The 15,915-nt window shown below is 38.6% G+C and overlaps 1 protein-coding gene across 2 annotated transcripts; it reads left to right on the top strand.

Annotated features, from left to right (window-relative positions):
* The first annotated feature begins 3,369 nt into the window (after window positions 1–3,369).
* LOC126972920 (protein FAM210B, mitochondrial-like) lies at window positions 3,370–15,433 on the top strand. 2 transcript variants are annotated; one of them, XM_050820019.1, is made up of 4 exons: window positions 3,370–3,555; window positions 3,642–4,076; window positions 4,235–4,397; window positions 15,011–15,433. In XM_050820019.1, exons 1-4 carry the CDS (start codon window positions 3,501–3,503, stop codon window positions 15,237–15,239), a joined length of 882 nt encoding a protein of 293 aa, XP_050675976.1. In that variant the 5' UTR covers window positions 3,370–3,500; the 3' UTR covers window positions 15,240–15,433. The 2 variants fall into 2 exon arrangements, with proteins under 2 accessions (XP_050675976.1, XP_050675977.1); XM_050820020.1 differs by lacking the exons at window positions 3,370–3,555; window positions 3,642–4,076 and having other exon boundaries at window positions 4,084–4,397.
* The last annotated feature ends 482 nt before the right edge of the window (window positions 15,434–15,915 follow it).

Genomic DNA, 15,915 nt, shown 5'->3' on the forward strand with positions numbered 1-15,915 from the left:
GTTCCAGCTGGTTTGCGTTAGCAGTGGCGTGTGGTTTGTAATCAAAAATAGTGTCTAAATACGCGGTCGCCAAAAGCCTCTTATCCTCATACCTATCGACTAGAGCCTAAAAAATAATGTCATAATTATCAGGTGACGGAGTTATGTCTGAATACACTGACAACGCTTTGCCAGTTAACTTACCAATTAAATAGTATAATTTATCCGACTTGGAAAGTGAGGGGTTATTGTGTATTGTATCCTTGAAACTAGAAAAAAAGATTGGCCAGTTGCGTACGTCTCCGTCAAATCCCTTTAATTCGATAGGGGGGAGGTTAGCTTTCCGAGGTAATAATGAATTATCAGCGCCTTGAATGTTCATTGCCGTTTTCGGTTTATTTAATGAAACTTGACGTTGTATATTACAAAGAATCTCTTCAAATGCGATAAGTTTTTTATACCCGGGCACGCATGCAGGGTCAATTTCCATTTGGATGCGATTTAAATCGTCTAAAACCTTTACGAAGTTTAATCGAATCGAATCAACCCCCGACGTTTGGGTCAAAAATTTTTCGATAAGTGTGTCATCGGTTAAATTTCGTGATAAATCATAAATGCCTTGGATCCTTTCAAAATAAGCCGCAAGTTTGGCTTCCAATATAGCTACTTGCATCAATTGTGACTTCGACATTCTTATGCAATGTATTAAAATAAATGTAAACAACCAAAATTTACAAGTACCCACTATAAATTTGTGGAACGAATATGAACGTACGGTTAATAAGACTATGAAGGTAGATTCAAATTATCGTAATAGGGCGCGGTTCGTATAATAATAAGACTAGTAAAGGTAGGTATATTAGGTATGTCTATTCTAAATAAAAACGGTTGCGGAATGAATATTAAATAAAAATGCGTTGACCAAGTAAAGAGCATAAGTTATTTAGTTAATTTAAATAAATGCGACGTGGTAAAACCTAACATTTGATTATGTTCTATGCAATACCACCAATAAATGTTACGAGTAAACGTACATAAAATGATGCTATTTATTAAAATAAATAGGTAAAATACGATGCGGTATGTACTATGTACAATTAAGAAATGCGTATATTAATATTAACTAGTTAGTTACAAATGCTTGGTCAATATAAAACATAAATTAAATGAAAATGGTATCTAGTGATGCAATATTTTATGCGAATGGCACGTGGCTTTAAGGATATTAAAAGGATTTAGGATACGGGTCTGAAGGGCCAAAATGGTCGCGCGGGTAATCTAAAAGATTTTTTTGAGTGGACTGTATGGAAAGAAAGGTAGCGGGGTTCGTCTCCTAGTAATACCAATTAGCTCAAAGCAGTAAAATTCCAGGGACTAACCTTGATATCTTCTGCAGGCCTCGCCAGGACGTCCTTCACTTTATTACACCACAGACACAGCTTATTTTTAAATTAATGAAGAGCTCAAAATATTAAATAAAGAGTTTATAATATGAAGTAGCGGCGCGCGCGCGCATCGGACGCACGTTTTTTGATGCGGGGGTCGACGTATACTCCTCACGGTCGCTTCGCGAATAATGCCGCGATCCAAGTTAGCCCTTTCATTCTACGCAATGAAGCTAATTGGCGCAACCAGCATCCATGAGAAAACCATAAAAGTCTTAAATTTGCTATACATACGTATAGCAAATTTAGATGATTAATTTGCCAATAACTCAATATCGCGCCAACCGATTTCGATGATTATTTTTTTATTGGAAAGGATATACTTCAAACGATGTTTGGCGGGAGTTTGGTTAAGTTCTAATTACGGAATCCATGATAAAGTAATGGAACTCTTAAATTTTTAGGAGCAAATTAACGATACTCGGCCGAATCTTTTTTATGAACTATGATATTTAAGTCATCTACCATAACATAGTTATGGTCAAGTAATTGTCGTAGTCGAATATGAGACTCATTAACGACTTACCGTAAGGGTGCGATCTGTGGCAGAATTTCTAACTGTCTGTAATCTAATTGCACAGTGCTTACGTTCATTACCGCATTGAAAAATGTTGTATATCAACACATATTTAGACAAATTGTAAGTTAGTGTACTTTAAATTCACTAAAAATAAAATATATTTAATATAAAAACCGACTTCAAATACATTATCCCAAAACAATAGATATAACATGCACTAAAAAGAATAAAAACAATTGCGTATTTTGATACAATCTAATTAATTAATCTAAGTCTAGTTACGATTACTTATTGTAGTTTTTGGAGTCGATGTCATCCAAGATAAGTTTGTAACTAATGTAGTTATAGGTGAGATGTATTTGAGTAGTGAAGAGGCGAGAGCGGCTCGCGGCAGAAGGACACCGATTCCGAAAATAACAATAATTTTAACTAGAATTAGATTAATTAATTAGATTGTATAAAATACGCAATTATTTTTATACTTTTTAGTGCATATTATATGTATTGTTTTGGGATAGCGTATTTGAAGTCAGTTGTTTATTTATTATTTGTTTTTTATTTGTACGCGCATCACAAATAAACTGCTGGACAGCTTTGAATTAAGTCCTCTAAGTTTTAAACCTTAGACACTTGGCCTATATATAAAAAATATTGCGATAGTTTTATTTACTTAATATTAAGTGCTCAGTTATGTGTGTACGCGGACGAATTCGCGGGTATACGCTAGCGGGCATTAAAATGGCCGATGAAATCATAAGCTCTATTTGTGAAGCGGCATTCGACACAGGTTGAAGAACCTATGTCAACAAAAGCACTTAAACGCTGGGGCAACTCAACAGGTTTAAACTATTCCAAAGCATTAATTTAGGCATTGAATTCTAGAAATGAAGCCCGATCACTGAATAGTAAAATTCTATGTATACTTATCAGTGTTGTTACTGGGCACTGTCACCAAGCAGACACCTCAGTGTAGTCGTAATCTAAACGAAAAAACTGGCACATTTTGTCTTGAGGCCGATGAAATGCCTCGATCTCCTCTGCGATTGCGGCCCACTAATTCATAAGCGTAACACCACCTTGGTGACTAAACCCTGCTCCCGTGTTGTTTGTAATGCTCGCGTTAAATAGATAATGCGCTTGGATGTGGCAGGGCTTGACGACGAGATAGAAGTGTGTAGCAACTACAATAGTTTAATTTCTCATTAGGAATAGATAAATTATCACCATCTGAAAAAAAAAACGCGTTTATTTTTACATTTACGTCCTATCCATGTTTTAATGAATCACTGCCTCGGACTGCCTAGTCACACCACTCACACCTAAGTAATAGTAGATGTATTCTTATTTCACTGGCTTACACGTCAGTTGAACACTGTTTAGATTGACACTTGACATTGTCATTTGCCGAGCTGAACCTATCAGACAACAGAAACAGTTATCTTATTCTTAACTCTTAACATTCTCATTTATGTTTACGTCGCCACTCGCATTATGTTTGCAACAAAGTAAAAACAAAGAGTTTAATAGTTTTTTTCATTCAATTAAATTTTCAAAATATGTTTGTAGCAAATTGCAGACTTGGTCCTTATTTGACTAAACAGATAACAACTGGTAAGAATTAATTATATTGTTAATATCGTGTAATGTGTATTATAATAACGTTATTTGCCCTATTTACATATTATTTATGTTTCTAGGCGGAAGCCATTATATTGGAAAAGCTATACATAATACATCGGTGCTTAAGTTTGCACAGGTTGTTGCTCTCAAGTTACCAACAAATGTTGTAGATATAAATGCAACTGAAACAGGATTATTCTCTCCATTGCGAGAGAGAGATATATCTGGGCCAGTAATAAGTGTGTATAATGATAGAGATATATGTAATATATCGAAAATTGATATAACACTACAATGTGATCCTCATGTTAACAAGTATGACTGCCGAGGTGCTGTTAGCCTTTCCTCATCAATGCAAAGCAATGTTCCAAGTCCATTCAGTGGTAATCATACTCACCTGAATATGCCAGGATCACAGTGGGGACAAGGTCATAAGTATTTGTCTGATCACCTCCATAGTGCTCACTACTTAACTCTTAGGAATGAGTATCGTGCTAAGATGTTTAATGGAGGTATTTAATTAATTCTTTCTTATCTTTATCATTTAGGTAGTGTAAAGTGCAATTTTGTAATGGACATATCATGATGTATGCTTATTTTTATATAACTTGTATAATCTGAATGGTAGGCAGTTATCTATTTTAACCTTCATAAACTCCTTTTTATAAAGCATATACCACTGCAACAAGGAACATGAGTACAAATGTAAAAGATAATATTAGCACTAAAGAAAAACTGAAGAAAGCAGTCAAGGAATATGGATCCACAGTTATAGTATTTCATGTTTCAATCTCAATTATGTCTCTGGGAATTTGTTATGGACTGGTATCAAGGTATGTAGCCTTCTAAGTTTAATATCTTGTATATATGTATTATTCTTGCTATAATAAGAACAGGGATGGTAAATTCCCAAATGGCTGCTAGGCAAATAATTTTTTTAGTATCTTTTATGGTGGTACTAAACCATACATGTGCAAGTTAGACTTCCACTTGACTGTTTTCAAGTAAAGCTCTTATAAGGATGTTTGGCCGTGCAGGCTCACTATCCATCTAGATATATATATAGCCACTCTATATTAGAGATGAAACAGGTATCTGACCTTGTTTGCACTATCCAGCCCGATCCTGGATCGTAAAATTCTCATTTTTACATAAGGCAAATCGCCTTTGTCCACTAAAATCCAATAAAAAGATCCATTGATGGATCTTTTTTCACTTTTATCCATTAATCAAGATGTTGTACATAGTGGATTTTTAAGCACAAATGAGTGTCAAAAAATCCATTATTAAGATAGAATACACCAAGTGATTAAAAAAATATTTTTAGTATAGTCTTTATACCTAATTAATATATATACAAGTTTCAGCTATTTACATTAGATTATCAATTCATCGTAAACAGGATACCGTTACTTATGATTACTCTCCCAAAAAACGGAAATTTTATAATAGTGAATAATAACTTCCGAAGACATTATAACTAGCTAAAATTGAATTATTGTAATGATTCTGATATTATGGTTCATAATCTGTTAAGAAAAACGAATTCATCTGTTTATTGTAAAATTTGTTAGCTAAAGGAATAAGGTTAGCATTTTTCTTGCTTTTGGAATGAAACAATGATAATCACTGTCCGAAAATATAAACGACCTGAATGAAAAAGGAACCCTCAGTTAAATGCAATATCAAAGCTTAGTGATCACTACGTCTATGATTGACTAGACTGCGAGCAACTGCATCATATTGACACGGGAGTGGGTCAGGGATTGGAAATAATACTCCTTATAGGAACGAGGATCTTTATTTGCGTTCAATTTTTCTGAACTTGCACTTCGCCGGTCTGCCGCTGTTCCTCTTGTGGGCGGCGGTACCTTCAACGCGTCACACTGCACCGAACACTACTTCTCTTCTGTCTTCTTCTTCTTAGAACACTTCCACTTTTCACTACTTCTTCTTTTCTTCTTCTTCTTCTTTACACTTTCGAGTCAGAACTAGAACTGCCGTAGGCCATGCTTAGTACGGCTTATATACCCCCGGATCCTTTCTATTTTCAAAATGATTCTCCCATTCCATCTTTAAATTTAAATTGTACTAGAAAATTCTTTTCACTATTTTCCTGCTTACACATTTTCCATCACTTTTTTTCTGTTCGATTTGATCCTGAACTTACTAGAAATTTCCTTTAACTTAACAAAACCCAAAAAAATCCATACACTGGTAGGTGTATCGAACCCGGGTCTACAGCGTCTAAAGAAAACACTTTTCTGCTGAGCTACGAGTATTGCTGACGGAGCTGTTGAAATTAACAATGTTTTGAATTTGACAACTCTCGTCATATACTTCGAAGGGTTGCTACGCAACACTGCCCCCTCCCAAGACATGATCGTCCCGATCATCGTTGCTTCCGTTGTACTTAGCCACCCGATCGACATACACGATTTTCGGGGGACTTCGAGGGGTACGCTGGATACTGAGAGTCACATCATTTATCCTTGTGATTACTTTATATGGTCCCTCCCAACTTGGTTGGAGCTTCGGAGACTTCCCCTTTCGCCTTACAGGATTGTGTAACCAAATCAGGGTTCCCTCTTCAAAACTAGGAATATTAGCTCTTCGATCGTAGCGGGTCTTCATCCGTTCACTTGCCTTAAGCCCAGTTGTTCTAATTTCCTCGTAGATGTCAACCATCTTTTTCCGTAACTCATCCACATATTCTGTTATACTTTTCGGAGTATCCGGTGGACAGCCTGAGAGTAAATCAGCTGGCAATTTCAATTCCCTTCCAAAATTGGCGTACGCAGGAGTCACCGTTGTTGTCTCGTGTATTGCGCTTCTATATACAGCGACATAAGAAACAGTGGAATGTACTCATCCCAGTTATCCTGATGACTGTCCACTACTTTTGCCAGATGTCGCTCCAATGTTTGGTTAAACCTCTCCACCATCCCGTCCGACTGTGGATGATATGGCGTAGTTCTGGTCTTATGGATTCCCAAGATCTTGCAAACTTCTTGAAATACTTGTGACTCGAAGTTCCGCCCTTGATCACTGTGCAACTCCAAAGGCACACCGAATCTGCAGAAAACTTCATTCACCAGCTTCGTCGCAACGGTAACTGCTTCTTGATTCGGTAGAGCAAATGCTTCCGGCCACTTCGTGAAATAATCCATCGCCACCATTATATAACGGCTTCCAGCTTTGGTGACTGGAAACGGTCCGGCTATATCCAGAGCTACTCTCTCCCACGGAGCCCCAACATTATACAACTTCATAGCTCCTCTGCTCCGGGTTTGAGGCCCTTTGACAGCTGCACAACTCTTGCATTTACGGCACCAGTCTTCCACATCATCACGGCAATGCAACCAGTAAAATCGTTCTTTAATTTTTATGAGAGTTCTTCTTATTCCCAAATGTCCACCTGAAGAACCATCGTGATAAGCTCTCAGGATCTCGTTCACCTTCTCTCTGGGAACGACCAGTTGCAGATGGCAATCCTTTCCTTGCGGGGTTTCCCATTTCCGGCAGAGCAACCCGTCATGCATCACCAAACTATTCCATTGTGCCCAGAGGCTCTTGGTAGTACTCAACCAAGTGGATCACTTGCTAGCCAATGTAAAAGTGGTTGAAGATCCTTATCATTTTCCTGAGCTCTCCTCATTGCATCGTTGCTCCAGTTCCCATCGATCGAATCTGTTCTGATCAGTCGGATTATTGGATTTTCTTTCTCCTCCTGACGAATGCAATGTTTGCATTCCGTCGGACAAGGTCTTCTAGATAAAGCATCTGCGTTTCCATGAGTTTTTCCTCCTCGATGTTCGATTTCAAAGTCATACTCTTGTAGTTGCTCAATCCATCTGGCCACTTGTCCTTCCGGATTCTCGAATTCTAGTAACCACTTCAAGGCGGCATGATCAGTCCTTACGAGGAATTTGCGACCCAACAAGTACTTTTTAAAATGTTGTAATGTCTTCACCACGGCAAGTAACTCCCTACGAGTTACACAGTAGTTTCTCTCCGGCTTCGATAAAGATTTGCTAAAGTATGCAATTACAACTTCTTGGTCTCCCCTCTTCTGAGATAACACTCCACCAATTCCAGAATTGCTAGCATCAGTATCTACTATGAATCTTCCCTCCGTGTCAGGATATCCGAGGATAGGTGATTCACATAGTCGTTTCTTCAACTCTAAGAAAGCTTGTTCGCAGTCTTCATCCCAGGAAAAGGCTCTTTTCTCCTCAGTCAGTCGATGTAAGGGCTTAGCAACATCGGAAAACCCTTTCACAAAGCGTCGATAATAAGAGCATAGTCCAAGGAATGCTCTCACATGTGTCTTTTCTGTCGGCGTCGGCCAGTCCTTGACAGCACTTATCTTGGCAGGATCCGTCGCAACGCCTTGCTCCGAGATAACGTGCCCCAAGTAATTCACCTGACGTTGAAAGAAGGAACATTTCTTTGGACTCAACTTCAAGTTGGCACCCTGCAGTTTTGCGAAGACTTTTTCGAGCTTCTGCTTAAGATGATCTTCAAAACTTCGTCCCAAAATGATTATGTCATCCAAGTAGACAAGGCAGGTTTCTCCCAACATACCTGCCAGCACATACTCCATCAACCTTTCGAAAGTAGCTGGGGCGTTGCATAATCCGAAGGGCATTGTTTTGAACTGCCATAATCCTTTTCCGGTTGAAAAAGCCGTCTTCTCCTTGTCTTTAGGGTCCAGATCAACTTGCCACTTTTCAAATCCAGAGTAGAGAACCACGTCATGCCACAAAGTGAATTTAAGGTGTCATCGATTCTTGGCAATGGATAACTGTCCTTCTTAGTAACATCATTCAGACGCCGATAGTCCACACAAAATCTGGTAGAACCACTGGAGAACACCATGGACTCGACGACGGTTCTATCACACCATTTTCTTTCATATCCCAAATCATGTCTTCCACTTCTTGTTTGCGTGCAAACGGAATACGTCTTGGTCTTTGCCGTATCGGAACAGTGTCTCCTGTGTCGATCTTGTGTTTCTCCAAACCAGTTCTTCCGATGTCCCCGTCGTTCTTTGAGAACATCCCGGAGTAGCGTAGCAGGAAATTTCTCGCTTTTATTAACTGTAGCTTGGTAAGATTGTCCTTACAGCCATCCAGAAGTTTCTGTATGTTCACATCCTGGTTTGCAGCTTCGGTCTTCCTCCCTTCTTCATACTTTCTTAACCAAGCTATCTCCTCACAAGCTCCGATCACTGTTCCCTTCCTAATGATTTGCTTGTCCTCATGAGGATTAAACACGGAAACCATCGCAATCTGGGAGTTACCCACAACAGTCCTGGCTGGGATCCATGTCTTGCCCGATGTCTCTCTTTCTATTATAGCGCATTTACAAGGTCTTCCTCTGTCATCCCTTGGCAGGACTACCGGGACTAGGGTCTGCGATCTCGGATTTAAAGTAGTGTCTCTTAAGCACAACACTTTCCCAACAGTCCCGCCTTTTATTGGAATTTCTTCACCTCCATGCTTCAATACACCATGTTTCATGTCAATGGTACACTGATGATTTCGAAGAAAATCCAACCCAATGATGCAGTCATCTGTGATATCCGCGATTACCACTTTTTGCCAGTACAACGTATCCCCGATTTTCATGGCCACGACCTTCTCTCCCTGGACTGGTATGCGCTGGCCGGTAGCTGTTGTGAGTGTTAAGTTTACATTTTCTCGCATATGTCGTCTTCCGATGCTCTCTAGTCTTCTTTGGCTAACGACTGTACGTGAGGCTCCCGTATCCAAAGTGAAACGGCAAGATTTTCCATTTATCATTTCTTCTATAACTAAAGTGTTTCCGTCACATGTCTGCTTAACGAAGATCCTTGGGGCTTTGCTTCTACCGGCTAGCGCCCACCCCACTGCCCTGGCCTTTTCTAGTTTTCCTGCTGCTCCAGCGGTGATGTTGAGACCGCCGCATCCTTCCTACTTTGCGTTATGCTCTCACGCCTGGGGCAAATGCTCCTAATGTGTCCTCGCTCCCCACAACCATAGCATACTGGGTTATATGCTTGCCTTCGGCTGGAATCTGCTGGTACAATTTTGCGGAGTCTCAACGCCCGAGAATCGTGGCGAACCGCTTCCACTTCCAACGCATGTGCCACCGCTTTCTTCAAGCTGGTATGATGACTCAATCGTACGGCTGCTCTAACTTCGGCGTCCCGTATTCCATCGATGAAAACTTGGAGCAACATTTCTTCTATTGCAGCTGGCGACGACTGATATGCTTTACGCACTAGTTTTTCGGCTTCCACGGACCACTGCTGTAGAGTTTCGCTGGCCCTTTGACTGCGGTCCTTAAGTTGCGCCCGGTACACATGTTCGAGGTGTTTATCACCATAGCGTGCCTCCAACGCGTCAATAAGGTCTGTGTAGGTCACTTCCTCCTTCCCAGCGCCGAGTGCTTCCAATATGGAGAGTGCTTCGTCACGGAGCGCTAGTGTGAGGGCAGAGTGCGCTTCTTGGTCACTCCAACCGCAGGCTCTTCTGACCGTCTCCAATTGTAGCTTAAAGGCAGCCCAGGAAGACTTGCCGTCGTAGGGAGGTACTTTTAAATTTCTGCTCGATGTGGTTCCGCAGGAAACTCCTGTGTTGGCTGAAGGACACACGACCCTCCCACTGAGCTGATTAATGGTAACTTCCATCTCTCCCATCTTCCGTTGAAAGTTCTCTTCAACTTTGTCCATCTTCTTTTCCACACTGTCAATCCGGGCGATATCTTTTTCCACAGCGTCATTACGGGTGGAGTTTTTCTGCACAACGGATAAAATGTCTTTGGAGAGGCCTTCATGCAGGCCTCGCAGCTGCTCCTCCTGTCGGCGCGCTTGCTCCTCCTGTCGGCGCGTTTGCTCCTCCTGTCGGCGCGCTTGCTCCTCCTGTCGGCGCGCTTGTTCCTCTTGCAAGGCCCGCAGGTGCTCCTCCTGTCGGCGCGCTTGCTCTTGCATCATGGCGGCCATCTGCTGCATGAGCGCGCTGATGTCTACGGCAGGAGCCTGCGGTGCTGACACGGTGGCACTGAGTCCAGAGCCGGATGTTTCTGACTCGTCCTCTGCCGCTGCAGCTGCTCCCGCTCGCGTGGTCACTCCCTTCTCGTTCCTGGGCACTAATGGCATCTTTCCAATCCCACTTCTGACACCAATTGACACGGGAGTCGGTCAGGTATTGGAAATAATACTCCGCTTATAGGAACGAGTCTTTATTTGCGTTCACTTTTTCTGAACTTGCACTTCGCCGGTCTGCCGCTGTTCCTCTTGTTGGCGGCGGTACCTTCAACGCGTCACACTGCACCGAACACTACTTCTCTTCTGTCTTCTTCTTCTTAGAACACTTCCACTTTTCACTACTTCTTCTTTACACTTTCGAGTCAGAACTAGAACTGCCGTAGGCCACGCTTAGTACGGCTTATATACCCCCGGATCCGTTCTATTTTCAAAATGATTCTCCCATTCCATCTTTAAATTTAAATTGTACTAGAAAATTCTTTTAACTATTTTTATCCTGCTTACACATTTTCCATCCCTTTTTTTCTGTTCGATTTGATCCTGAACTTACTAGAAATTTCCTTTAACTTTACAAAACCCAAAAAAATCCATACACTGGTAGGTGTATCGAACCCGGGTCTAGAGCGTCTAAAGAAAACACTTTTCCGCTGAGCTACGAGTATTGCTGACGGAGCTGTTGAAATTAACAATGTCTTGAAGTTTGACAACTCTCGTCATATACTTCGAAGGGTTGCTACGCAACAATATCAACAATTTCCACACTAATCAGGGAATGATACCCAGGCTCATTTCTATTCAGTCCAATCGTCTAAAGTTTTCATGCAACAAGCAATTTTAAGTGACCATGTCTGCAGACAATTTTGGACGATTCGATTGTCCAAACGGATGTGGTATAACACACTTTTAGCCTTTTTCTTATGGCTCATGCACTTACTGCTATGTCACACACCTCGTGGAGCATATTTATTATATTATTGTATTAGAGAGAAGAAAGCGATTTCGCAATGAAGTTGTCACAGGAATTAGGAAACTTGTCGTCACGAGAAGTTGTTCTACCCTACCGCGTCCGACGGTACCATTTCTACTTTTGAAACAATCTGTCTCCACAAACCTTTTGTAAACTCGTAAAATCATGGACAGATTTACAATTAAATATACAGCAATTGTATTTTGGGTCCTTGCTGCAATAAATAATATTTTTTGCGTATGTTTTGTCTGAAACACAATACGATTATATTCCAAATAGAAAAGTGTGTTTTAAATAAAAAGATTTTACGAATTGAAATTGTATTATGTACAATGGAAACATGAAAAAATACATTAAATTACAAAAATTAATGTAACACGGGTCGTTTTTTAAGAATATTTAATTTTGTTTTGTGTCCGTTACATATTTTTTTGTGTTTAATTGCATATTTTATATTTAAATGTCTCCGCCAGTGTATTTCGTAAATTTTTCTAACAAGTGCCCAATACATGTGTTTATGTTTATAATTTCAGTTTAATAGTGGTGAATAAAGGTATAAATTTGATTTGAGCTGTACGTCTTCTAGAGTTTTTAACGCTAATACTGCATGGTATATCCAGCTCGTATACTTGTTATATGTGAAATCACCGCTTAAAACCGTTAGGTAAAATTTGTATTTCTGTTGCTATTATCACCAATAAGAACGCTAGAATCGGAAAAAAGCCATTTGCTAGATTTTCTTCTAATGGTGCAAGGTTTTGATAGATTGAAGTAGTTTATTTGAGTTTTGTATATCACCACCCTTACATGTGCAATGGATTTTTTGACACTCATTTGTGCTTAAAAATCCACTATGTACAACATCTTGATTAATGGATCAAAGTGGACATAAAAGTGGAAAAAAATCCATCAATGGATCTTAGTGGACAAAGGCGGCAAATCTTACCACAATAAGTTATGGACACTGGTTATTCCTATAATAATTACACATCAAAAATGTTTGTGTTATTAATTAGCTTAGTACATTATCAATATTAACAACTGGTAAATTGAGGTGTAAGAAAAAAAAATGGTGACTCTTGGCTTCATATTATCATACCAGGCCAGCTTTTGAAAATAGGCTTTCATTGTAAACGCTACTGCCTGGTGTTGCAAGATCAATTCTAGCAAACCTTAAAAACTGTAGGTACTGAATCAAATTAACCGACCACCAACTGTATGGGTTGTGATTGTTATTGATTCATGATATCTTTAAGATAAAGTAAATCTCCTTAGCAATTGGGTTTTATTTTTAATGATAGCAAGATCATTTCTTTTTTTTATGGAAAAAGGATGACAAACAGGTGTACGGGTCACATGGTGTTAAGTGATCACCTCCACCCATATTCTCTTGCAACACCAGAGAAATCACAGGAGCATTGCCGGTGCTTAAGAAAGGTTTATGCGCTTTTATCTACTACTTTAGTACTACTTTTATCTCTTGCCAATTGATTGAAACAGTCCAAAAAGGGTCATGAGCTTCATGTTTGAAGTTAGATCTAGTTTCATATTGGATCTCGTTCAGGAAGCCTACATTCAAATCAAACTGATTGCGTTGTGTAACAAGATAAACGGCAGGATATTCGTCGTTTCGTCCTCGTAGCTTGCCGAATATCCAGTATCCGTCCAAACCAATATCCATTTCATCTCTACTATGTTTACCTTTAAATATAATATATAAAGGTATACAGAGTGGCACAAGTAAACAGTTGTCAGTATGGAATAGGGCTTCCAATCCCGCAATACCCAGATCTCAGTATTGCGGGATCCCCCGCCATTTTCCAATCCCGCGAGATGCGGGATTACGGGCGCGGGAATTGCGGGACTGAAAAAAAGCGTGCATGCGATGCAAAATAGGATAATCTGCGTGAAATATTATTCTTAATAACTCAAGTTATTAACTGTTTCGTTTTTTCGTGAAGTTTATTGATACATCCTTTTAAGGGTTTGTATTTGAATGAATCTTTAATACCGCCCACAAGTGTGGAAGCAGAAAGGGCATTTTCTGCTGCAGGCTATATTGCGTCTAAAATACGCAGTAGTTTGGCAGACGACAGTTTGAACATGTTGTGTTTCCTTCGCAAACGTTTTCAGTTAAGATTAAAAGCTGACAAACTTAATAATTAAGTAGCTTATAATTTATCAGTTTAGAATGTGTTTTTTTGCTTGATTTTTTAATTTTGCCTTGTGTATTTTTGAAAACGATTTGTTTTGTTTTGATTTGCTTTTTATTCAGAATTTGTTAGTTATTATTGTAGTTTGTTATATAGTATAATTTGATTGATCTCATATTAATAGTAATATGTACGTAAATAAATGTGGAGTTGATAAATTCATTGTTTTAAAATGTGCATATTTTCAATATGCACATACAAATACCGAGATCCCGAGATTAGTTATTTTTTTTACCTGAAATAATATAAGTTTCTTTTTTTATCAAATAAATGAGCACGAGAAGAAGATCATTCAATAAGTCCAAAATAATGTCAAGTATCATGATACCCCACACTGTTATTGTGTCGTAATACGATATTATATGACCTAAGGTATAATATATGTTATTGCTATTATAGATATTGAACCACCGGAACTGCTACATGCTAGTATGAGGCCGTATTCTGCAGGTGCCCATGCAACGGAGTTGACTGAACTTTCGTGAAAGGTGTACTCATACAATTTGGTCCATTCTCCCGCCTCTTTCCATATTATATGATACATATATTACCTTTCTATCATATGAGCATGAAGCTAGTAAATTCCCGTACTTAGGATGGGCCCATGCGACTTGCCATACGGGTCCAAAGTGGCCTTTTAAATCGGCTTCGAGGGTTTGCGTTCCATTCTTAATATCGAATATTTTAACCGAGTTATCCGATGAACAAGTAGCAAGTCGAAGACCGTAATAATCTAATTATTCTGCAGCATGTATCATATCCTCGTAACCCGTGTCCACTGTATTTAGTACACTTATCATGGTGAATTGAACTGAGTTTTAGTTTAAAAAAACTCTAATATTATTAAATTACGTCGTATTACGTATATATAATGATATGATCTCAATAACATCACACTTCGCTCGTCACCCTAAGATAGTCTTACATAACTTTAACACATTACTCGAATAACAAAAATCAGACACAAAGCAAAATAAGAACAAATAGTTTTGTTAAAATTACTTTGTTTTGTACTGTTTTTAATTACATGTTCTCGCGCTATCGTATAAAGTTGTCCCTATCGGCAGTTGGCACTCCGCATACGGCAAGTATTTTCATACCGCTAGAGTCCAAACGCTTGTATAATCCGTTTTAATATACTAACTACGAATATATCAAAATTTGGCGCTCCTCCGCTTTATCATATTATAAAGCCTCGCTTTTATTTATTTAATATTGTTCTCTTTGTTCCAGTGGTGTGGATTTAGTGGCAGTTATGAAATATTTGAATATTGGGGAGGGAACATTATCAAACATGATCACTTCAAACGCAGGAACATTTGTGATAGCATATGGGATACACAAAGTGTTAGCTCCAGCTAGGATAGCAATAACATTAACTGCAACACCATTTATTGTAAGATATTTACGAAACATAGGGTTCTTAAAACCAAATGCTGCCACTAGTACAAGCAATAAATAGATATTTGATGGTAATGAACTGTAATTTGTAACTATAGTAAGTCTTGTTATATTTTTAAAGAAGAGGGGTAATTATATATTAGTTTTATAGCATAACTTTGGAAATAATTTTACTACCATTAATTTTTATTGATATACTTAATATTGTAATGTAAATTGTATTATGTAATACGATTGAATAAAAATTTTATTATATCATTTTTTTTTAATAAGGCACTATTATTAAGATTTCTATGAGCTGACCCGACAGGCGTTGTTCTGTACATAATAAATAGAATACTGTTCTTTTTAATGAATTTGTCAGTAATATTTCATAACATCAATAATTATTTCGTAAAATATGCTCCCTGTTGTTATAATGAAATTGTTTCACGGCAGAACTGTCAATCCGTGTGTTAATAAATTCTCTCATCGAAAATATGTTGATACAAAACAAATATTGTAAATAAAAATAATTACGGGTCCCAAATTGAAATAAAAATGATCCTATCTCTCAAGTTGGACTAAACTGCACTCCATGAAGTATTCCCATTAAAATACGTTCATTAGTTTAGGAGTTCACTGGAAACAAACATCACACTAGATTTATATATTATCCATCGTAAGATGGTGATAGTAAAATCTGAGATACATAACTGTTGATGTGAAAGTTCAAGCTGTGTTGTCCTACTTTCAAT

This window comes from Leptidea sinapis, chromosome 27 (assembly GCF_905404315.1).
Source record: "Leptidea sinapis chromosome 27, ilLepSina1.1, whole genome shotgun sequence".
In the NCBI taxonomy this organism is placed as follows: domain Eukaryota; kingdom Metazoa; phylum Arthropoda; class Insecta; order Lepidoptera; family Pieridae; genus Leptidea; species Leptidea sinapis.